Source organism: Loxodonta africana, chromosome 16, assembly GCF_030014295.1.
Source record: "Loxodonta africana isolate mLoxAfr1 chromosome 16, mLoxAfr1.hap2, whole genome shotgun sequence".
Lineage (NCBI taxonomy): Eukaryota > Metazoa > Chordata > Mammalia > Proboscidea > Elephantidae > Loxodonta > Loxodonta africana.
In genome coordinates this window covers 35,584,691-35,608,233 of record NC_087357.1, presented here as the reverse complement: position 1 = coordinate 35,608,233, position 23,543 = coordinate 35,584,691, and the positions used below count along the sequence as shown (strand labels likewise).

The 23,543-nt window shown below is 48.9% G+C and overlaps 1 protein-coding gene across 10 annotated transcripts in view; it reads right to left on the bottom strand.

Moving 5' to 3' along the window:
- PYROXD2 (pyridine nucleotide-disulphide oxidoreductase domain 2) overlaps positions 1-23,038 on the bottom strand; it is a 31,169-nt gene extending 8,131 nt beyond the window's left edge. For 3 of the 10 annotated variants that reach the window (XR_010318086.1, XM_064269473.1, XM_064269470.1), the window contains exons 1-12: positions 22,815-23,038; positions 16,204-16,223; positions 13,247-13,340; positions 13,097-13,170; positions 8,850-9,005; positions 7,496-7,700; positions 6,632-6,708; positions 6,323-6,476; positions 4,130-4,191; positions 3,934-4,031; positions 1,724-1,865; positions 1,183-1,317 (exon numbers count right to left, since the gene is read on the bottom strand). Coding sequence is in view for 9 of the 10 variants with exons in the window: in XM_064269473.1 (XP_064125543.1) it covers positions 1,183-1,317; positions 1,724-1,865; positions 3,934-4,031; positions 4,130-4,191; positions 6,323-6,476; positions 6,632-6,708; positions 7,496-7,700; positions 8,850-9,005; positions 13,097-13,170; positions 13,247-13,340; positions 16,204-16,223; positions 22,815-22,941 (1,344 nt within the window). In the remaining variant the exon portion in view is untranslated. Of the gene's footprint in view, positions 1-1,182; positions 1,318-1,723; positions 1,866-3,933; positions 4,032-4,129; positions 4,192-6,322; positions 6,477-6,631; positions 6,709-7,495; positions 7,701-8,849; positions 9,006-10,898; positions 12,174-13,096; positions 13,171-13,246; positions 13,341-16,203; positions 16,224-22,814 lie in introns of those variants that run through there. The other 7 variants (XM_064269471.1, XM_064269472.1, XM_064269474.1 and 4 more) reach the window with 7 other exon arrangements.
- Between the last annotated feature and the right edge of the window lie 505 nt (positions 23,039-23,543).

Here is a 23,543-nt window from a genome sequence, read left to right as displayed (position 1 = left end):
CTCCTTGCCTCTAAGCATTTGGAAATCTTAACTGCCTTAACAAGCCCTGGAAGTCAGGATTGCCTTAACAAGATGATTGGCACTGGTGTACGTTGAGTTTTGTTGTTAGAAACAGGTGGAAAAAGTGGCGCCTTGTCCCCAAGAATGGCTGGGAGGTCCATGCTTGATACATATTATATCATATCTTGGGGACAGGGAAGGTATAGGTGACTGCCCCAAATCCTCACCCCTCCCTTTGTCCGCACCCCTTTGCTGTGTAACTTTGTAGCATCCTTCCACTCTGACTGAGCTCAGCCATGAGACTCGGTTTGGTCAACATTAGCAAATGCGATGCACAGAGGCCTGAAAAGCACTAGTGTGATTGAGTTTGTTTGCTTTCCCCTCCGCCAGACTCTGAGAGCATGCCTGGACTACCCAGGGGGAGGATGAAAGACATGTGGCACAGAGCCAGTCACCCAGTCATCCCACCAGGAGCCATCCACGATCAGCCCAAGCCAGCTGGCCCTAGGCATGTGAATGGACCCAGCCAAGATCAGCAGAACCGACTAGACCCGAGCTGATCTCAGGTGCATGAGTGAGCCCAGATCAGCTGAACATGGCCGAGAACAGCTGAGCCCTCCAGATCTGTGTGCTTAATCAATATTCATTGGTATATGCCTGAAGTTCTGTGGTTGTTAATTATGCAGCTTTCATAGGCAACAAATTGATATAGGTGATGGAATTAGGGCTGGTGAAGGGGAGCGATCAGGATAGTAGGAAAGCTGTAGAAATAACCCTGGATTGAAAGTCAGACCTGGGTTCCAGCTCTGGCTCTGCCAACTGCCAGCCACGTGGCCTAGGTCATCTCACCATTCTGGACCTTTCTCCTCACCTGTGAGGCTCCTCTCCTATTTGTTACCTGCCCAATAGGTGAAAACTCTATGGGGCAGTTCTACTCTGTCCTGTAGGGTCACTATGAATTGGAATTGACTCGACAGCACTGCGTTTAGTTTTGGTTTGCAATAGGTGAAAAAGAGAGAGAAGGGCTAGCTTCCCCAGTTGAAGAGGGGTTTGGCCCTGGCCCACTGCCTAGAGGCTGCCCAGTCCCCTCCCACCCAATGTAGATCTGGTTCGTTGACACCCCTCCCCTCTTTACTGACCCCTGTCTTAGCAGCCATCTTCCCTCCCCACCCCAGGCCTCACCTGTGGCGTCAGCTTCAGGAAGGTGATCTGAGGTGATGCGTTGGACAGCACCACTTTGCTCCTCACCTCCGTGCCGTCCTGCAGCACGACTCCTTGGACGCAGCCTCCACTGCTCACCTGCACCTTGGCCACTGTCTAAGCCCCCCAGAGAGAGGCCCCAGACCCCCCCAGGGGAAAATCCTGGTTGGATCCTGGGGGATTGCCCTTGTTTGTGCTGCTCTCAGGCCCTCCCAGCCTCCCCACCCCAAATCCAGCCCTGCCAAGACCTACAGCTCCTTGGGACACCTTCAACCCACCGCCTCCAACGGAAAGGGTCAACCCAAATGTGGGTTAGTGGCCAGCGGACTGGAAGGGGGTGATCAGAAGAACATGGACCAAGTGACTAGTTGCTCAGCCCCTAACAGGCAGCATAACTTTGGGCAAGTCCCCAATCCCAAGCCCCACATTGTTCATCAGGAACGGAGGGACCTTCCAAATCTGAGGCTTTGTTTGTCTTGGGACCCTTGTCCATCATTGGGGCAGAGCCTTGAGGGCCATTTACCTTTTCAGTGAAGATATTTGCTCCGTGAGCTGTGGCTGAGTTTGCGATGGCATCAGAGATGGCACCCATGCCGCCCTGGACATAGCCCCAGGCCCCCGGCATCCCTTCTAGGCTCCCCATCACGTGATGCAGCAACACATACCTGAAGAGAGATCATTAGAATCAGGGCCCAGAGGTCGGAGGTCATCTCCCCAGAGTTTGTGGTGCAAATATTCCTCTCTGTCTTAGATCTTCAGCCTCCCCCTGCCCACATCCAGTACCTTCTCATTAGCCTTTCAATGAGCTCAGAGCTCTCCTAAAAGCCCTTGGCTTATGATTCTGCATTGTCTCCTCAGGCAAACGTGTCTATGTGCATGGCTTTATTACCAACAATATGCCTGTGACGCCCAAGTTTCTAACTCTGGCCTCATCCCTGGTTCGGCCCCTCTTCTCTTCCTGAAACTGCTGCGGTAATGGCCTCCTGATTGGACCACCGTCTCCCCTGCAGGCCCTTCTCTGCATAGAAGCTGGAGCCCTTTCACAAACCCCAGCTATGCTCATGTCACTTCTCTTTTAACAACCTTGACTGGCTTATTGTTGCTCGAGGTAACCGCCAGTCTCCTAAAATGGCCTCCAAGGCTCCTGCCTGCTTGACAGCCTCATCTGTCTTCATTCTCTCCCTTGCACCCCACACTCCTGCGGTCCCTCGAGTGGACCACAGAGTCTCTCACCTCCCAGCATTTGCATGTGCTCTTCCATCTGCCTGGAACCCCCATCCTCCCTTGTCTTTTACTGAGCTAATTCCTCCACGTCCTTCAGGTCTCAGTTAAACAGCTCTCTTCATGGAGGCCTCCAGTGATGTCTAGACCAAGTTAAGGCTCCCTGCTTTACCTCACGTATGCACCTATCATAACACTCCAGTGCTTCATTTTCATTACTTGCTCTGTGTCTACCTCTCCGCTTTCGATTTCAGATTCGCCCACTGCTGTATCCCAGCACCTGGCACAGGCAAGTGCACCACCATTGAAAGATTCACTGGAGAAACAAATGACTTGAAGGCACATTTCACAAACTGGGCAGTAGCTAAGTCTTCCAGAAAGCCAAAGAGAACAAGACAGGAGGCCTCGGCTGGAAGATCCGGATAGGCTGGTTGATCACGAAACTTGGCCAAGAGTGAAGACTGCTGCCAAACTCCATGGCTCTGGGGAATTTGGGGCTGGCTTCATGTCTATCGAAAAACCGCTTCCAGGGGATGCTCTCATCCTTCCACGGAAAAGCCACGTTGACAGCTTTGAGCTGCATCTTCTGGTGCTTGGAAGTGGCCCAACACTCGGCAGCATCCTCCATCCTCAACACGCGCGTGCACACACACACGTACGCACACACACGCACACACCCCTCCACTCCTGTTCCTACGAGGCTCATTAAGTCACACCACAACTACAGGCTTGGCTGTGTCTGACTGCTCGCTCTTGGCCTGGACTGTCAGCACATCCTCACCCACAAAGAGAAAGGTAGCTCCCCATACCCATGCAATGGTGTCAGTGTGTGACCTTGTCCTGGGACCCAGGGAAAGGAATGGTGGGGGAGGGAGGGGCAACAGGGCTTCACAGGAGGGAAGGAGATGAGAGTGAGAGGAAGAGTGAGAAAGAGAAGAAGAAAGAGTGGAAAGAAGGTATTAGCATTGAAATATTACAGTGGGAGGTGAGGGAGAGGTCTTAGTGAAGCAGTATGGGTGCAGTGGTTAAGTGCTTAGCTGCTAACCAAAAGGTTGGCAGTTCAAATTCATCCAGCAGCTTCTCAGGAGAAAGACCTGGCAATCTGCTTCTGTAAAGATTACAGCCTAGGTAACTCTACGGGACAGTTCTACTCTGTCATGTGGGGTCACCAGGCACCTGACAGCAACAGGGAATGTTGGCTAAGGAAGATCTTTGGGAGTCAGACAAGTTGGGTTAGAAGTCAGCTCTGGCACTTACTAGTTGTGTGGGTTGGGGCAGGATGCTTCCCTTCTCTGAAGCACAGCTCCTCCGTGCTGTTTGAGGCTTACATCAACGGTGTATGAAGTGCTGGGCTTAGTGCCTGGCTAATTGTTGGCAGCTCAGTAAATGACAGTTGCTGTTGTCGCTACTGCCAGTGTTACTACAGCTGTTGTTAGGAAATTTGCCTGCCTGACCCTTAAACTCTCCCCTGCCTCCCTCCTCTCCTGCTGCCTGCCCCCGCACCTCACTCACCCACTCCCTGGAGTGCGAGGGCTGGTCATGGCTCCAATCACAGCATCTGTTGCCAGAGTGGCTTTTAGAGGCTCGGACTCAAACCACTGATCTAGCACCTGGGGCGGCAAAGCAGCAGGGAGAAGGGCTCAGAAGCCTCAGTGGGAACAAGTCCCCCTACGTCCACACTGTCGGCCTGAGGCGGGGGGCCACTCACCTTGGTAATGGGTGCCGTAAGGACCTGGTAATACTGGGGAAGCTGGGCTCCCAGGGTGAGGCCTGAATGAGAAGACCCAGAAAGCGTAAATTGAGGTGGGTACTGAGGAAACCCTTTAATCTGGTCCCCGTGGATAAAAGAATGGAGGGGGGCTGGGAGAATTTGTGATGGGAGGAGCTTCCATAATGAATGCAGGTTTTACTAGCTGACAGCCTTGGGCATGTTTTTTTAACATCTCTGAACCTATTTCCTTATCTGTAAAATGGGAGTAATACTGGATACTCCATAGAGCTAATGTGAGGATTAAATTAGGTTTGTAAAGCATGTGCAAATTAATAGGTACTTATTACATTTTAGCCATTGGTATTATTTTTGGGGAGTCCCTGAATGGTGCAAATGAGTAATGTCCTTGGCTCCTAGCCAAAAAGTTGAGTCCACCCAGAAGTACCTTGGAAGAAAGGCCTGGAGATCTACTTCTAAAAAAAAAATCAGTCATTGAAAACCTTATGTAGCACAGTTCTGCTCTGACACCCCTGGGATCACCATGAGTTGTAATTGATGTGATGGCAACTGGTTTAATTATTTTTTGGAAAAATTTGAACTTGTACCTCACTCTCTTACTTTGAGCTCTGTAAAAGGCTCACACCTGGGAAGCAGCTGGCTTTGCCAGCCCATTCCTCTGATACTGATTCAGACCACCTCAGAGAATCACTGGGCAATAAGACCTTGAGGGCAGGGACCATGATCTCTAGCCATTGTTGTCCCAGTGCTTAGCTTAGTGTCTGACTCGTAGCAATTGCTCAATAAATGTTTATTGCATGAAGCTCCTTGAACTTTTTCCTGCTAACCTGAGAGGCAATGTCTACTTTTGGCATTTGTGGTAGATTTCACAGGCTCTGTTTCTTCATCCCTCCCATATCTACCCTTTTGCCATGTAACTCTGCAGTGCCTTCCAACATAGGTGGGTAGACCTGCTCTGTCCCTTGACCCTGGGCTCATCCGTGAGTCTTGACTGGCTTGGCCAATGGAATGTTTGCAGATGAGATCCAAGCAGACGCTTGAAATGGGCCTTGCCCTCTGAGCTTCTCCCATTGACGTGAGAAGGCCATGCCCACCCTGGACTAGCCTGCTGCTTTCATGACGAGGACGTGAGGCATGTGGAGCAGAGCTGTTCCAGCTACTCCGCCCCACCATAAACATATGTATGAGACCAGACCAGATCAGCTGAGCCCAACTTGGGCTCAGCCAAACCACACAGATACATGAGAAACAAATGTTTATAAGTTTCTGGAATACTGTCATTGTTTGCTATGCAACAATTTTGTGATCACATATAGCTCATTCTGTATTTTTCTAGAATATAGAAATGAATCTGCTCTGTAGCCCCTAGAGGAACGGTGGGAAATAATACCATGGTTGCTGAAACTTCCCTGGCCAAACTCATGGCAGACATCACTAATTGATCAGAGAACTCTTTCTTGCTGAGCCCAGATTTAGCATCCTCTGTGTATGGGACATCTCTTCAAACACTCTAGGCCCCTATCTCTTATTCTGGTCATGGCTGTGATGACTAGTTCCACATAGGCTTTGGACAGCTTCACACAAGAGATACCTCAACAGCATCTCACTTCAGGCCTGTAAGATGCCCCTCTTCATGGCTGCCCCGGGCTTCTCCGGCACTGTGACAGGACAACCCCAGGAACCCACTTGGCAGTCAGAGATATGCAGCTCACAAGTGTGAGAATTAATGGTGCATGGGGAAACCTTTGACTAGTGGGGGACAGAACCCCAAACATAAACGTTTCTCCCATTTTTTCTCCTGGAAATTGTCTTGAAATACATTTCACAAGGCTTCTTAGAGGGTCCAGCCCCTCATCAGCCACAGCGGCAGCCCACATAGTAACACCTTGGTATTGATTTCCCTCTTTCCAGTTCACTCCTCCCTTCCCCTCATTTTGTGCCCTGGGGTTACCTTTCAAAATAAACTAGGTACTTGCATGTATTCCTTTATCTCAGGCTTTACTCTAGGGCTCTCAGACCAAGACCTTTTCAATAAAGTGCTCCAAGCACCCCTGACTAACAGTTGGCCAGCTGCCTTGGAGACCCAGCCTTGTGTCCAGTCATTGAGAAAACAGGCTCAGCCTGCTCCATGAGGTCACTCATCGCACCCTAATACCTGCACTTTGGACCCACCTGCCTGCAGCAGCGGCTTGAGGGTGAAGAGTGACTTGAGCCTTTTAAGCAAGGAGCCATGCTGGAAAGCTGCCACATCCACTGGGGCTACATCCAGCAGGGGGTCAATGGCTGACACCAAGCGATTCATGAACTCTTCATATCTGGGAAAGGCCTGGAACAGAGCCTGAGTCAATGCCCCGCTGCCCAGAACCCCGGAGGACATTGCCCATGTTCTGTGTTCCACACGACCCCCACATGGCCTACCACCCCCAACAGCCGGATCTTGAGGGTTCCTTGGGCCTCAAGCCCAGGCGTGCCTCAGCTTGCCTCTGCTGTTACTCCTGGTTCTAGGGTCTGTGTGCGTCCGGGGTGGTCAGAAAGATTATGGGTGATGGAAGGGCCACCTGGGGTGGGGACAGGGACAAGTCGTTAGCCACAGAAAATTGGCATGTATCCTGGGGTATGGTCTCTGTAATAAATCTATTTAAAGGTTTCTTCTCTATGTCCTTCTGTCTTTCCATATATTACTGGTAAAAACAAAGCCTCTTCCCATGCATTCCAGCATGCTGACTGTCCCTTCTCAGACCCTAATTTTCATGTCTGCAGCCTCGCGTGCCCCCTTGTTGTGTGCAGTAACAGACACCTGCATCCCCTTACCCCACAGGCTCCCACAACAGGATTCATTTTCAAGACCCATCATTCCCAAGCCTGGTTCCTGACCACCCCCATTTCCTTCCCTGGATGGGCTGTAACAGGAGCTGGTAGGTGCCTGTGCCAGTGGAAGCCCCTCCCTCGATGCTCAGCCCCGAGCTTTTAACTTTTGGTTCATCTGCTTTGATATACCCGTGGAATTTTAATAAGTGTTACATGAAGAAAAGTTTCGTGTTGAAGTTTATTTGAGAAGTCTTGGCAAAATTAAGTTAAAGAGCTCTCTCTAACACAGGCCTTCCCAGAACCTTTAATACGACATTGTGTAAAGATGAGACCAGGAGCCAGGCTTCCATCATTTTCCACAATGGGGTATGGCTTTGCCTCCTGCCCGTGTGGTCACTAGCACCTAGGGTGCAGCCAGTGTCCTGCAGGCCTAGGGACCCGACCTTGTACTGGATCCCTTGAGTGCACCCGAGACAGCCTGGGTTTAGAGGAGAGGATGTAGGCCATGGTTCCCAGCCTGCTGTACAGAGGAATCACCTGAGAAGCAGCTGAAAAAGGCAAAGCTCTCCAGGTGATTCCGATCCTCAGCCAGGTTTGGAAACTTCTGGTTGAAGAGAGATACATGTCTGTGGTTCTGTAGGTTGTGCCCAGCATTCGGTGAAAACACCAAAAAGCAGCATAGATGGATTGTGTAAACCTTTGTTGTTAGCTGCGGTTGAGTTGGCTTTAACTCGTGGTGACCCTGTATACAACAGAATGAAACGTTGCCCTGTCCTGTGCCATCTTCATGACTGTTGGTATGCTCGAGTCCCTTGTGGTGGCCACTGTCTATTTTGAATGCCTTCTGACCTAGGGGGTTTATCTTCCAGCACTGCATTGGACAATATTGTGTTGTGATCCATAGGGTTTTCATTGGTAAATTTTTGGAAGTAGATTGCCAGGCCTTTCTTCCTTGTCTGTCTTAATGTGGAAGCTCTGATGAAACCCATCCACCATGGGCGACCCTACTGGTATTTGAAATATCAGCGGCATAGCTTCTGACATCATAGCAACATGCAAGCCACCACAGTACAACAAGCTGACAGATGGGTGGTGGTGTATAAACCTAGGTGCTTATAAAAATGTCTCCACCAAGCCACACCTCAATGCTACACCTTCAGCACGTATTCAGGCTTGGGGTAAGAAATGGCCATTCAAAGAATCTTCCTGTATCTGCAAAACTGATCACACCAGGCCCATTACTTTACTCAGTGACTCATCTAGACAAAGCTACTGAACAAATTCCTTCAAATGCGTTCTCCGTCAGTTGTGGACAGCAGCCTTCCTTCCAGCACATCTGCGCATCATCATGGTCCCTTTTTGCCTTGGGTTGCCAGGGGAGTTACGCCTAGTGGAGTGAATATTTACTGCCAACTCTCTGGTCCCTATATTCCTGATCCAATTCATTCTGTTCTCCTTAATTGTCTCTGCTCTCCTTTTCATCCTCCTTTTTGTCTTTTGCTTACTTTAAATATCAGTAACTGCTTGGAATTCTTTCTGAAAGCAGGAGGGATAAAAAGCACACACAGTGTAAGTATACGCCAGTGGGTTCCCTTTTGAAATCCAGCATGCAGAGACCAAATTAACAGAGGCCCTATAGTGAAGACACCAGGCTTCACGGCCTCCATGTCACTGGTCCTGATCACCCTCCTCCATCCCCTTTTCTTTGCAGTTCCTGAGACCAAAGGCTAGAACAGACTGCACCCTCGCAGGGAAGGTGGTGTGGCCTGGCAAGACCTCATGGCCTTTGGACAGAGTATTCCAGGACAATTCCAACCAGGCCCGTTTCCATTCAAGAGCCACCTCCAGGCTTGGGAGGGACGAGGGGATCAGTTAGGGGTCGCTTCCCTACCTGGGCATCCTTCTGTGAGAACTGGGCGATCTGCTTCTGGTTTTCTGCCATGTCTGTGCCCAGCAGAAGGGACCTGGGCACCTTGCCCTCTGTGCCCTCTTCCCACATGGGGGTGAAGGAGTGGGGGTTTCGAAGATGCAGCTTCAGTCCATGTTTCTGCAGAACACAAACAGCACAGGCAGCATTTTAAAGGATCTGTGGTCTCTGCCTTCAACCCTCCTCTTTCTCTCTCTCCACGTGTGTGCGTGTGTGTGTGTCCATTTAGGAACCTGCGTGCAGGTTCCCAAGCTGTGTGGTCCTGGTTCTTTTTTTTTAAATTATAAATTTATAAAAAGCCCCCTTGCCCATGTCATACGGTCACCCATATAATACAATGCAATGCAATATAATACTTAAATATGCGAGGCACTGTACTAAGTAAGGGCTTACAACCGTTACCTGGTTTTAATCCTCCCAACAACTCTAGGAGATGAGTATTATTACCCTCATTGTACAAATGTAAAATCTGAGGCTCAGAGAATTTAAACCCCCAAGGTTGTGTTAGGTGGAGGAATCGGGGTTCCAAATCTCATCTCTGTGGCTTCTTGGCCCTGGCTCTTAAGCACTGGTTCCTAACTGCTCCCACTTCAGAAATAAATACCTAAAACTTAGAAAGACACAGTAAAGCAACAGTTATGTGAAAATCCATACTTATGAGGTGGATAAATTATTCACGTTGTGGAAAAAAAAATTATTTATTTTGCAGACACATTTACCTCAGGGTCACTTTAAATGGAACTTCTCTTCATGCATTTAAAATATGACTTGATTTATAAATTGTTACTAACACACAGGACTTTTTAAGAGCACATCCACTTTTTCAAAGGAGGCATAGATGAAACAAAAGGGGCCTGCTACCTCCACAAATAAGACTTAATATTCTCTGTCTAGAGAGCTCTTTCTCCATGTGGTCGGCCCCCTCACTTCCTTATCAGTGAGACCTTTCCTAACGACCCCCCAGCACTCCCTGGCCTCTTTACCCTACTTATAGTTTCCTCCAAAGCACTGATCACCCCCTGGATTATTACATATTTAGCATTTTTAGGTCTCCCCAAAGTAGAATGTAAGCTCTATGAAGTCAGGAGCTTCGTCCAGTTTGCTCACTGCTGTATCCTAACATCTAAATACAGAGCAGTCCATAAGTATTTTGCTGATGGAATAAATAAATGCTCTGCCGCAGACAGGTCCCCAGGTGGTGCAAAGGGTTCCTGCTCAACTATTAACCTAAACGTTGGTGGTTGGAACCCCCCCAGCGGTGCCACAGAAGAAAGGCCTGGTGATCTGCTCCTGTAAAGATTACAGTCAAGAAAACCCTGTGGAGCAGCTCTATTCTGACATGGGGTCACCATGAATTGGAAATGACTCGGCGGTAATGGGTTTGGTTTGGTTTATGTTGTAGACGAGGACAGAAATGAGATCTGTGAGTAGAAGTTTTAGGAAAGCACGGGGAAATTAAAAAAACAAAACTTTTCAATAATTTTCGCTGGAGTTTCCCCAAATTCAGGACATGCCCGATGGGCAGGATCATCATCTGTTGGGCACTCTGTGGAGGTGACTCCAAACATTGGCAGGAGTGTGGGCTGGGAGAACTCTGGGCCCCTTCTAATGCTGAAATGGGAGAATTCTCTGACTCTAAGTTGGAGGAGCTTCCAGCTTGGTTCCTCCAACTAACAGAGCGAACTCGCTACCACCCGGAGACATCCTTTGTTTCTCTCTCCCTCCGCCTAGCATCCTGTCCAGCAGCAAGTCCCTTCGGCTGTCTCCAGAGGCTGCACTTCTCCCGACCTCCACTGCACTTCAGCCCAGGCTATCACGTGGTTGGGACCCAGCAGGTTGGTGAGGCAGGGGAGGGAGGACAAGGGGCTGCCACTCACAGTGAGGACAGGGCTGGTCCGGAGGGAGGTGAGGAAGGTTGTGTGTGGAACAAGTCCCTTCCAGCCTGGATTAGACTACTGAATGTGGAGCTATCTACATGGATAGAACCAAGGGGTGATTTAATCCAGTGCTCACATTGACAGCTGTGGAAACCAAGAACCAGAAGGAGAGGGAGGCCCCAGTGAAGCTCCATGGGTGGGTGGAGGCTTGACCTCTGGTTCTAGGGTGGGAGAAAGGACAGTGGCAGCAAAGTCAAGCCTCACCCTTGAGTCGAGGGCTTGGGCTAATTGGGCACCTCTCATAAGCAGCAGTCTGATGAACAATAGCTAGCCTCCAGCCTCTGGATAGGCTGCCTTGTCTTTCTGGAACTTCAGTTTTCTCAGCTGCAAAATGGGAGTAGTAATACTGGCTGACAATTTGTCAGCACTTACCATGCGCTAGGCACTGTGACTGTCAAACACAATCTCATTAACCATCACAATAGCCTTCTGAGGTAAATACTATCACCATCCCCATTTTACAGATGAGGAAGATGAGGCATCACAAGGCTAAGAAACCCTCAAAGTCACGTATGTGGTCAACAGTAGAGCAGGAATTCCAAATCCACCAGTCAGGTTCCAGAGTCTGTGATGTCAGCCACTGGCTCTGCCCAGGCTGGAGCTGTGGTGAGCGCTCCCGAGACTGATGACCGTTGCAAAATGCAAGGTCCTGGAGTCTGAGGCTGAGTAGATCGCTCTCAAGGTGCCTGAGGGAGTAGGAATCAGACCTGGTTGAAATTCTCTGTCATTTCTACCTGTGTGAACTTTTCACCTCCCAAGCCTCAGTTCCCTCCTGGTGAAATGGAGACATGAACAGTTCTTATCTTACAGGGTTCCTTGTCCAAGGCGTGACACTGGTGAAAGAGATGCTCTCTATTATTGCTTTGGAAACTATATTCCTGGGAAGAGCTTAGTTGTCCTGATGTAGATGCCCTCCCAGTCGTCAATGTCCTGTTAAAACAAGGTGCCCCTTCTCTAGTTGGAGTTGCCTGTGTGCATCATGCAGGGGACTCTTTTCTCCCTTGATTTTAGCACCATGTTCCTGTTTATGCAGCCCAAGGTCAGAGATCAAGCCACGTACCAATTCACTTTGGAAAACTTCTAGGAGCCCTATGACAAATAGTAACTAATTTAATAAACAGAACAATCATGTCAAATCTGTTTTGTGATCTGTAGTTTTTATAAGCTGGGCTTCTCAAAGGGAGAGTCTACCTGTACCCATCCCCTACCTCCACAAGTCACTCTGCATAATTGGTACCTTCAGCTGTAGTCAGATATGGACCAAGACTAGAGACTTCTCCTGGCTTTGACTAGATTTCACCCAGTCCTGGTGGCACAGCAATGTGTGTGTGTGTGTGTGTGTGTGTGTCTCAGTGGCTCAAATAATTTCTTTAGTGAACCTGTGAAGCTACTTAGTTCAGGGAACTTCTCTACATGAACCAGTTAGAGAAGCCAAAGAGCTATGAACAGTGGCTGCATGCCTTATCAGGTTTAGACCTAGAATTTGAGCAAAGCACATGGCAGCTGCTTGTACAGATGGCCCAGAGGAACTTTCTCCTCTGAGAGTGGGATGAGGAAGGAGCAGGTAGAAGCTAAGTTGGCTCAGGAATGTGGTGATGGAGTTTATAAAAGAGGCAGTGATGGGTGGAAGGAATATGAAAGGGTGGGAGGCAGAGTTGAGTAAGGCCGAGGACAACTAGTTAAAGCTGATATAAGAGAAGTAAATAATGGGCAGGCAGAGCGTTCTCAGCATCCCCTCAAAACAGCCCAGGAGCCAGAAAAGGGAAAAGTACTTGGGGTCTGACTTCCTGCTCAAGCTGCTGAGAGCAGACATCTAAAGTAACAGGATCTGAAGGGTAATGCGGGCAGAAATGAGGGTCATGTCCTAAGGCAGCTTTGCAAACTCAGATGCCTGAGGGTCCAGGCAGGTAACTCCAGGGCCAGGTAAGACTCCAGGAGTAGGTGGAGACAGGGCCCAGCGGGAGGCCCTGTGCCATCTAAGGGGAGAGGCCTCTCAGCTGCAGCTAAGTGCTGCTGTTTAGGAAGGTGAGCCCGGTGCTGACAAATCTCACTGCTCAAAAGAGGCCTGAGTTTAATGTGAAATTTCCCAATTTTGAAGATACTGGGTGAAAAAAAAAAAAGTAGGTCGGACCAAATTCCATCTGTGGAACACATGAAAGTAACCATGTGGAATAGACAAAGCTTCAGGACAGAAGAAAGACCTCAGGTGCAGGGATTCACGCCAGCTGGGAAGGATGGAACTGCCCCCCACCTTCGGGCTATGGAGGGCCCTACCTTCAGCTCTAGGTCTGTGTAAATCTGCGGCCTCAGCAGGCTGAGGAGGTAGGATGCTCGGGAGAACTTAAACCCTGAAACCAAATCAGATGAAGACTGTCACCAGTGGTCAAGCAGTGGTCACCACCCTCACCATCCCTCGGGGCTCACCTGGGATGATCTCCTCAGTGACAGCTGCGCCCCCGATCACATGGCGCCTCTCGAAGACCACTGTGTTCACCCCCAGCCTCTGCAGGTAGGCTGCCTGGGAAAGGGACACACAGGGCCCTCCCTTCACCCCTCTGAAACGTCGGAGATCCCTTGCGGCTGACCCAAAGTCCCAGGGTTCTCAGCACAGGGCCACCCTCAGGGAATGCTATTCCTTTTGCTTCTCTCTAAATTCCCCTTTTTCCAGATACCTTCTAAAGTTTGTCTCAGATGCTGACTGGTCCTGTCCTTCCACTCCCCAGCTGAAGGTGACCTTCTCCCCTTAAACAGCCTGGTGTGTCTGTGAACTCATATTGCCTCCTATCCAACCCTGACCCCAGGATGCCATCTCCCCAGCAGGGGGCAGCACCGTGAGGCTGAGCTTGTGAGTGCCGAGTCTGTTCAGGTTCAATTCTGCTGGTGTGGCCTCTGTACCCAATCCACCTGGCCTCGGTTTCCTCATGTGCAAAACTGGGGCCGATGATAATAGTACCTAATCTACCTACTTCATAGGGCTGCTGTGAGGGTTAACTGAGTAGAGGCACCTAGAATGATAGAGGGAGGGATGAAGGAATGGAGGGTGGAGGGATAGAGGGATAGAGGGACAGAGGGATGGAGGGATGGAGGGATGGGTGGAGGGATGGGTGGAGGGATGGATGGCCAGATGGATAAGTAGTTGCCATTGAGCCAACTCCAAATGAATAAAAGAAGCTATGGTTGTAACATAACTTTGTTTTGGGGAACAAAAGAGTTTTTATTACTTCTCTCCAGCACTTAGTGGGAAATCAATCAGTATTTATTGAACGAAACTGTCCTCCCACTACCAGCAATGCCAGTGTGACAACGGGGATGGTATAGTTCACACATCAGATTTTTTTAAAGTTCACTTGGCAGCTGCTAGGTGCTAGAATCTGTGTGGGTGTCATCTCAGTTAACCCACTCAACCATCCTAGAGGTAGCAAGGAAATTCTTCCCATTTTACAGATGAGAAAACCAAGGCTCGGTGAGGTTAATAGCTTGCCTCAGGCTTATGGAGCTGGTGAGAAGAGGTGTTGGGAATTGAATCCAGACAGTCTGAACCCACGATCTATATCCTTAAGGTATCCTAATGAGAAAGAAAACAGAGCAGCCCCTGATACTCAGAAGCTGGCCTGGCACTCAGAAGCTGGCCTGGCACTCAGAGCTCAGCCACGTTATTCTCCTCTCAGACATCCACAGTCTCACAGAACTCCAGCCTCGGACAAGGTTACTCTGCGACCATGATAAAATGAGACGGAGCAAGGCCATGTTGCAACTTTGCCTAAGTACGAACAAAACCAAGGTGTTTATGCCACCCACAAAATACCAAACACCCCCACCCCCGGCCAAAATGAGTAACGGCTACGTCTTCACAAATTACGGCTACACACTAGTCTCCTACTCGACAGGTAAGGTTTACTGAGATGCCCAAATACAGTGCCCTGTTTTCTGGCTCCATTCAATCTTGAGTGAACCCCTGCTTCCTTAGACCACCCCTCAAACCACCCAACCAAAGCCCAAACCCTATAATCGGTTTTTCTAGCACTCTCTTACTGAGACACCCCACAGCTTCCCATAGTGTATGTTCTCCCTCACTGCAAGGAGTAACAAATGCTACGTGTTTAACTGCAAGTGTAGCACGGGGGGAGTAGGGGCGATTTGCTCACAAGTCCAAGGGGGGTTAGACAAATCACCACTCCTTTCCCCCCTCTGTGATGGGGGAGGGGCGGCAAGCTTAGAGAGTACCCTGGGTGCTTGTTACCCTCACTGAGCTTCTGTGTTTAAGTACAAGTGTGTTCCTGGTGGTCTTTGGCTGAAGGGCATTGACACTAGCCTTCCCCACCTGGAAACTTCCAATAATGGTAAAGGCCACCCTTTGTGTAAAGCTCTATGTGCCTGCTCCTTGAAGCAAATTATCTAGAATCTTCATGATAACTCTGTGAGGGTGGGTGTTGTTATTCTCATTTTGCTGAGGTTCAGTGGGGCTAAGTGGTTTGCCTTAACCTTTACAGACAGCAAAAGTGGCAGAGCTGAGCAATGAACCCGTGTTTGTATTAATATAGAATCAATGTTTTAAATTATTGATTGGTTGAGTTACATAACTTTCCCTGCCACATCTTCAAGTAAAACTGATAATCACATAAAGTATTAAGATTTAACAGAAGTCCCTCAGCAACCCCACATTGCTTCCCTGATTTCCCCTCTATTGATACTCTAGAGCTGCCACTGCTTCAGGAAGGTGACCCATGTTTGCGTTGTGGTCTTGAGTACTCTCTAGCACACTCTCTGGCCTCCGAGGGGTACACAGACCCAGGTTTGAGAAGCACAGACTTAGGGTAACTCTGGCCCAGCTCAGCTTCAGACCAGCTGTGTTGAGGGGCAGGGCCCCTGCCTCCTCTGCTAGACTGGGGTTCCTCTCTGTCTCTGGGGTATACTTTGGGCTGTATAGCTGCTGTGTACTCCAGGTTGGTACATGGCCTGGACCTAGGTGGGGGACAGTGGACCCTGACAAGGACTGCCCATGATGTAAAGTCAGAGAGCTCCCCAGGCTCATTCCCTGGTACCCAGGCTCCAATATATCTCCCAGGCTATGCCAGTCACATGCTTTACCACCTTCTCATTATCTTGCTTCTGAAAGCTCCCTGACTCTCCCAGAGGCCATGGGGGACAATCCGTGTACATTAAGGAAAGGAGAGGAGAGGGAGCCCTCAAGTTCCCCTGAACTGGCTGTGGGTGTGCACTTGACCAGCCACTAGTCAGCACCAAGGAGAGTGGACTTGCCTGCCTTTTTCTTGTCCCTTCTGTGGTCATCCTGCCCTTCCTCACCACCCCCCACCCCAAGCTGCTGAGAGCCACACGCCCAGAGGCAATGATATGGGGCCCAGGGAAGAGGTGGTACTCACAGCCACCAGCCCGTTGTGCCCTGCAACGAGACAGGGGAGAGAAGAGAGAAGCAACACTGGTCAGTGGGCAGACAGACACATTCCTTGAGGAGAATGGCCACCCACCAAGGTCTCCACACCCATGAAGATTCTAGTGAGGCAACAGAAACTTGGTGACTTCCCTGCCCACCCCACCACTCTACCTACACTCAGTTGTTGGAATAAGATGCAGCTTGATGCCATGGAATATCTGGTCTGGGAGGAGTCAGAAAACCCTGGTTCTTGTACTGGCTTGAAAAAAAGTCCCATTGCCCTGGTGTGGTCAGTGGCTCCATGCAGGAGAGAGGGCCAAGGAGAAATACGTGGTCCTTAGACGGAGCTATCCCACAATGCCTTGCACTGCCAGGGCCCCCATCACTCAGAAGTTAGCAGGTCACTGCGTCTGAGGGAACATCATGCCTGCTTGGCAGGGAAGAGAAGGTAAGGGGTAGGTGGTACCCAGAATGCGGAACGTTGCTAGTCCAGCATGGAAGCCACTCTGTACGTTCAATAATTGGCCGTCCAGGTGAGCATAAGCCTTGGAGATATTTGCTGTCAAGCATGGCTTGTTTTGCCCAAGTGTGATTCACAGGACACAACACTGTTTAAGAGGCTTCGTTCACATTGGTTTGTCTTCTGTCATCCCCCAGTTTACAAAAATGAAAGACAAACAGTTCAAAATGAAGTAATTAAATCAGCTTCGCTGGGTGCTAGCATACCTAGGGGTGCCAGCTGACTGGGCAAATTTGTCTATCTTATACATAAAGTTTTTTTCTAAACATCTTAGGAGGGCTGCCCCTGAACTAAGGGTCCTGGATGTGGCTTGGGGACCCCGTGTTCCATGCCAAGCCCCTTGGGAGGGAGTGGCTCTCCGGCTTTGGCAAACTTCAGAATCGCTGGAGGAATTACGTAAATGCTGATTCCCAGGCCCCTTCCCCAGAGAGTCTGATCTAGCAGGTCAGAGGTGGGGATCTGGAATCTGGTTTCTCACCAGGCCATTCTGATGCAGGTGGTCTCAGACCCACAAGTTGAGAAAACAGATTCATGGGGTGAGCCCACCTCGTTTCTTTGTAAGTTGGACCAAGAACTAGTCCTCGTAGTTTGCTGGGCCTTGTCTGGAGCTCTTGGCACGCTTTTGTCCTTGGTGAGAGAAGGCCACTCTGAGTCTTTAGGATCTTATCAGATGACCATGTCCTCTGGGCACTAACCTGAACCCAGTACTGAGCTGAAGAAAATGCTGGACTGCTAATTTGGCAAACTTCCATAAATAGGAGAACAATGACCCAAATGATGGATTTCTTCATGACTGAGCTGATTAAGTTTTAAAATTCTCTCCTAGAGGCGCCCCGAATTTCAGAGGTCATCGAGCCAACTTCTCATCATTAAAGGACTATCTAAAACAGAATATTCCAAACCTTTGGCCATGACCCACAGAAAGGAATGTGTTTTATATCATGACTTGGCACACACCCCAAGTATCAATGGATTTCACAGAAACAAAAGTTTCATTAACTAATATTCACTCTCACCATGTGGTAAGGAGCCGTGGTGATGCAACGGTTAAGCGCTCAGCTGCTAATTGAAAGGCTGGAGGTTTGAGCCCACCCGGCTGCTCCTTGGGAGAAAGACCTGGAGATCTGCTCCCATGAGGATTACAGCCTAGAAAACCCTATGGGGCAGTTCTCTGTCACACGAGGTCATTATGAGACGAAAATCAAATCAACGGCACCTAACAACAACAAACCGTGTGATAAGGGCATTGACATTCTCTATTTCATTTCTTTTTAAACGTTGGTTGATATACTGTTTTTAGGTACCATTGAAAAATTTTATATTAAGAAAATTTTTAAAAATGCTGGTTGAACGGATTGCAACCTGCAGTTTGAAAAGGACTGCTCTCAAATACACATAACAAATTCAAGGCAGACAGTCCTGGGCTCAAACCTGGCTTCTCGAATTTACTAGCTGTGGCCCTTGGACAGTCACTTTAACCCCCACGAGCATTGAGCTTCTTCATATGTAACTCGGAGTGGATGCTGCAGGGAAGATAATCAACAACATGTGTAAAGCCCCCAGCCCCTTAGCAGACCTGCAGTATGTGGTAGCTTTTTGTCTTTTGGAGCCCTGGTGGCAGAGTGGTTACGAGCTTGGCTGCTAACCAAATGGTTGGCAGTTCAAATCCACCAGGCAGTTCTGCTCTGTCCTATAGGGGCATTATGAGTTGGAATCCACCTGATAGCAATGGTTTTTCTTTCTTTTTTAATTAGTGCTGATTGTATATCTTTGAAAACAAAGTCTTCCACGCACCTGAGCCCAGTTTAATCACCACACATAAAGCACAGACCTCAAATGACAAAGGTTGAGGATTCAGCAGCCCAGGGCCCTTCTTTCCCCATCACCCCCCAGCCCTGGCTGAGTCCTTCTGTAGCTTCTCTGGCCTCCCCTATCCCTTGAAAGGAGTCTTCAGCTGAGTTTAGCCAATCCCAGGCTGACCCTAGGGATTCGGAAGCAGCAGGCACGCTGGGCCTCTGAGAGGAACTGCCCTGAAGATGGGTTCTCCGAAGCGTGGGCTGCAGTCGCCTGCATCAGATTCACCCAAAGACTTGCTGATTCCCAGGAGTCACCTCTGACCAGGAGAACCTGAATTTCCAGGGCCAGGGCCCAGGAAACCATATTCTAACAAGCTCCTCGGGCCATTCACAGGCACATTTAGTCAAATGACTAAATCAGGGTAATTGTCAAGGTTGTTCCCGGTACCAGTGTGACTTTAGGGTTCAGAGATCATCGCATTTTAGAAGCCCTGCTCCTTTCCTCACTCAGGCCTGAAATGCCTTTAAAACAGGCTTTATTTCCATTTAACATTGAAGACACAATGTCAAGGAACAGCTCACACCCTGAGACGAACGCCCACTGGCTGGTGGGCAGCTCACCAAGCCTGGTGACTGAGCCTCGACTCTCCCCAGCCAGGAGATGGCAGCGGTGGGGTGCCACCAAGGGCACAGAAGGACAGGGGCTTCCTTGAGGCTGAGAGGCCTGGGGCACTTCCAACTACTAAGGCTCCCCCTAGCTCATAAGAGCAGATTGTGGATTGTTAATTTCCAGGAAGTTCGCGAGCAGGTTGTTAAACAGCCATTACTAAAAATTAAATTATATTAACTTACAAGTAAACAATTTATATTAAAACAAGGTAATAAATACCCAAAACTCAAACAAAACCAAATTAGTTACCACAGAGTTGATTCCAACTCCTGGACATCCCATGTGTTTCAGAGTAAAACTGAGCTTCATAGGGTTGTCAAGGCTGTGATTTTTTTTTTTAAGTATACTTTAGATGGTTTACAGAGCAAACCAGCTTCTCATTAAACAATTAATACACATACTGTTTTGTGACACTGGTTGCCAACCCCACAACATGTCAACACTCTTCTCAACCTTAGGTTCCCCATTACCAGCTTTCCCGTCCCCTCCTGCCCTCTCGTCCCTGCCCCTGGGCTGGTGTGCCCATTTAGTCTTGTTTTGTTTCATGGGCCTGTCTCATCCTGGGCTGAAGGGTGAATCTTAGGAGTGACTTCATTACTGAGTTAAAAGGGTGTCCGAGGGCCATACTCTTGGGATTTCTCCAGGCTCTGTCAGATCAGTGAGTCTGGTCTTTTTTTTGTTGTTGTTGTTGTTAGAATTTTGTTCTACATTTTTCTCCAGCTTTGCCTGGGACCTTCTATTGTGATCCCTGTCAGAGCAGTCGGTGGTGGTAGCCAGACACCATCTAGTTGTACTGGACTCAGTCTGGTGGAGGCTGTGGTAGTTGTGGTCCATTAGTTCTTTGGACTATCTTTTCCTTGTGCCTTTGGTTTTCTTCATTCTCCCTTGATCCAGACGGGTGACACAAGTGAAGTATCTTAGATGGCTGCTCAAAAGCTTTGAAGACCCCAGACGCTACTCACCAAAGTAGAATAGAACATTTTCTTTATAAACTATTTTATGCCAATTAAGCTAGATGTTCCCAGAGACCACGGTCCCCATAGCCCTCAGCCCAGCAATTCGGTCCCTCAGGGAGTTTGGATGTGTTTATGGAGCTTCTATGACCTTGCTTTCATCAGGTTGTGCAGGCTTCCCCAGTATTATGGGCTGTGACTTTCCGGAAGTAGATTACCAAGCCTTTCTTCTGAGGTACCTCTGGGTGGATTCGAACATGCAATCTTTAGGTTAGTAGCCAAGCACTTAATTGTTTGTGCCACACAGGGACTCCTACTCAAAACTCACTGTTTCCCAATTATTTCACTACATTTTGCTATTACCCATGCTCTTGAGGAGCCCTGGTAGCTCAGTGGTTAAGAGCTCGGCTACTAACCAAAAGGTTGGCAGTTCAAATCCACCAGCTGCTCCTTGGAAACCCTATGGGGCAGTTCTTTACTGTCCTATAGGGTTGCTATGAGTTGGAATCTACTTACAGCATTTTTTTTTTTTTTTTAATGCTCTCGAGGTCGTTTACATCCGTATATCTGATAGGGACATACCACATCATGATGCGCTCTCCACATTCAAGATCAGCTCCACCTCCACTGACACCATGGGGTAGCTTGAAAAAGGCCATGGCGGGTAAATTTACACCATGGAAATCAGCAAAACGCTACACATCAGGAGTTGACTCGCTTTGTTGATTGCCAGATATAAGGAAGTGATGGAGAAAATGTTGATATTGCTGATTAGACCTTAAAAGCGGGTTGTGTCTGTAGCTGTCTCATTGTCAACAGCATTAAAAAAAAAAAACAAAAAAACTGAGGGAATACTCTTGTAGTGTTTGAAAACTATTATCCGATTGAGCAAAGTTGACATCACTGAAGGAGTGAAGTTCCAACATATCTCTGTTATTTCACTCATTTCACTTTTATCCTACTCTTTAAAGCAAACAAAAATATCAAACAATATTTCTTTCGGAATAACCCTGGCTTGGCAATTACAATCATAGGTTGGCTACTGGGTTTGGCAAAAATGAAAGAAAGCATTCGGTGAGAATCAACTGGCTATGTGGAATTTAAATAAAGAGTACTATTTTAGTTGTAAATTTTAATAAACATATAGGGTCCCTGGGTGGTGCAAATGGTTTTCTCTCAGCTACTAACCTAAAGGTTGGGGATTTGAACCACTCAGTGGCATCATGGAAGAAAGGCCAGGCAATCTGCTTCCTTAAAGATTATAGGCAAGAAAACACTATGGAGCAGTTCTACTGTGAAACCCACGGGGCTGCCATGAGCTGGAAACGACTTGACGGCAATGGGTTTGGGTGCATATATGAAAGAGCCCTGGCGGCACAGTAGTTAAGCACTTGGCTGGTAACCAAAAGGTTATTGGTTCGAATCCACCAGCGATTCTGCAGGAGAAAGATGTGGCAGTCTGCTTCCATAAAGATGACAACCTTGGAAACCCTATGGGACAGTTCTATTCTGTTCTATAGGGTCGCTATGAGTCGGAATTGACTCCACGGCAATGCGTTTATATACATACATAAGCACTTTTCCCCCTGTAGTGACGACCGTTGAACACTTACTGGCACCTGGCTGCTCTTAGTGAATTCCAGCAAAGAAGACCTGCCAAATCAGGGATGCAACTTAAAGCTGTGTGGTGTTTTCTTCTTTCAGTCCTGCCATTGCCCTCCTGCATAAACCCTGCCAGCTGAAATAATGTCAAAAGTTGAAACTTGGGGCCCTTTTTGAGTGTGAACAGAAGGCCCTGAGGGCAGACAACATCGTCTTGGCCCCCCAGTCTTGCCCTGTCACCCAGAATTTGGTCCTCTGCAGCCTGGGGTCAGCCAAGTGTGGCAGGGTCAATGCAGCAGACCCCAATCACCCCAGATGGGAAAGGAAATAGGCACTGCCACCCTCTATGGGCACCCTCTGGGATGTTGTTCTAGTTTCTCCTAACTCCCCTCTGCGAACGGAAAGATTTCTGTTTCCTCTGGGGGTGGGTGGACTTAGTGTTGAAGCAGTGGTGACCACAGCACAGGCACTTGGGGCTGGCAGCGTTAACGGGGTCCCAGGGCTCTTCCTTTCCAATCCTTACATACCACTGAGTCGATTCTGACTCATGACAATCCTGTGTGTGCAGAGCAGAACTGCGTTCCATGGGGTTTTCATACTGAACTTTTGGAAGCAGATCGACAGGCCTTTTTTCCAAGGCACCTCTGGGTGGGTTTCGAACTGCCAACCTTGCAGTTAGTCAAGTGCTTAACCCTTTGTGCTACCCTGGGACTCATGTACCATACACTTTTCAAAAATATGGTGGGAACTAGCTAATTTCGCAGGAGAGACATGGAAACCTCCAAGCTCATCTAGTCCTCCCTAGTCATTCTGGATGGGGCAGGCCAAGCCCAGAGAGCGAAAGGATTTGCCTGAGACCACACAGCAAGTTGATGACAGATCTGGATGCCTGACTCCCAGCCCAGTGGGCCTTTCACCACAGCCTATCTCTCTCACCCAAAGTCCTGGCCAGCTTTTGCCCAGAGGTGGAGGAAGCGGTGGGGCTTCCTGAAGGGGTCCCTCCTGGTTTCTGGGCAGGGCTGCCCCCCGCCCCTCAGCTCTGGCCCAGCCCCCTGTTACCTGCTCCTATCACCACTGCATCGTACTCAGGCTTCAGGTTTCCCCTGGCTCCAAGGTGAGCTTGTCTCCAAGCAGGAAGGGGAGAGGCACGCAGGGCCCTGCGGAGACCTCTGCCACTGGCAGCCATTTCTGCACTGTGCCCAGCAATAGGAGAATAGGAATTTGTTTGCAAACAGCTTTTTGTGCTGCCCCCAGGCCAGAGGAGGAGCAAGGAGAAAACCGGAAGAAAGGAGAAACTGCAACTCAGCTTGCGGCGCTTGGCTCTGGGCCATGACTAAGAAACAGAGGTCGCTCTTTGCTCCGCTGCAGCAGGCCTCTGCACAGGGCGGAGTCACTGGGGGTGGGGGTGGGGGTGCTGCCCATTAACCGGGCATTTCTCTTCTGTCTGAGCACCTCCAGGACTCTGGAGAATGATTACCGTACTGGAAATTCTGAGGGCCCCGTGCGCCAGGCACTGTGCTGAACATGTTTCGAGAAGCCTCTGGTATAATCCTAAAAACAAAACAGAAAACCAAACCATATACTGTTGAGTCCCTAAACCAAATCAGTTGCCCTCAAGTCCATTCCAACTCACGGTAACCCCATGTGTATCATAGCAGAACTAAGCTCCACAGAGTTTCCTTAAAAAAAAAAAAAATTTTTTTTATTGTACTTTAGAAGGTTTACAGAACAAACTAGCTTCTCATTAAACAGTTAGTACACATATTGTTTTATGACATTCGTTAACAG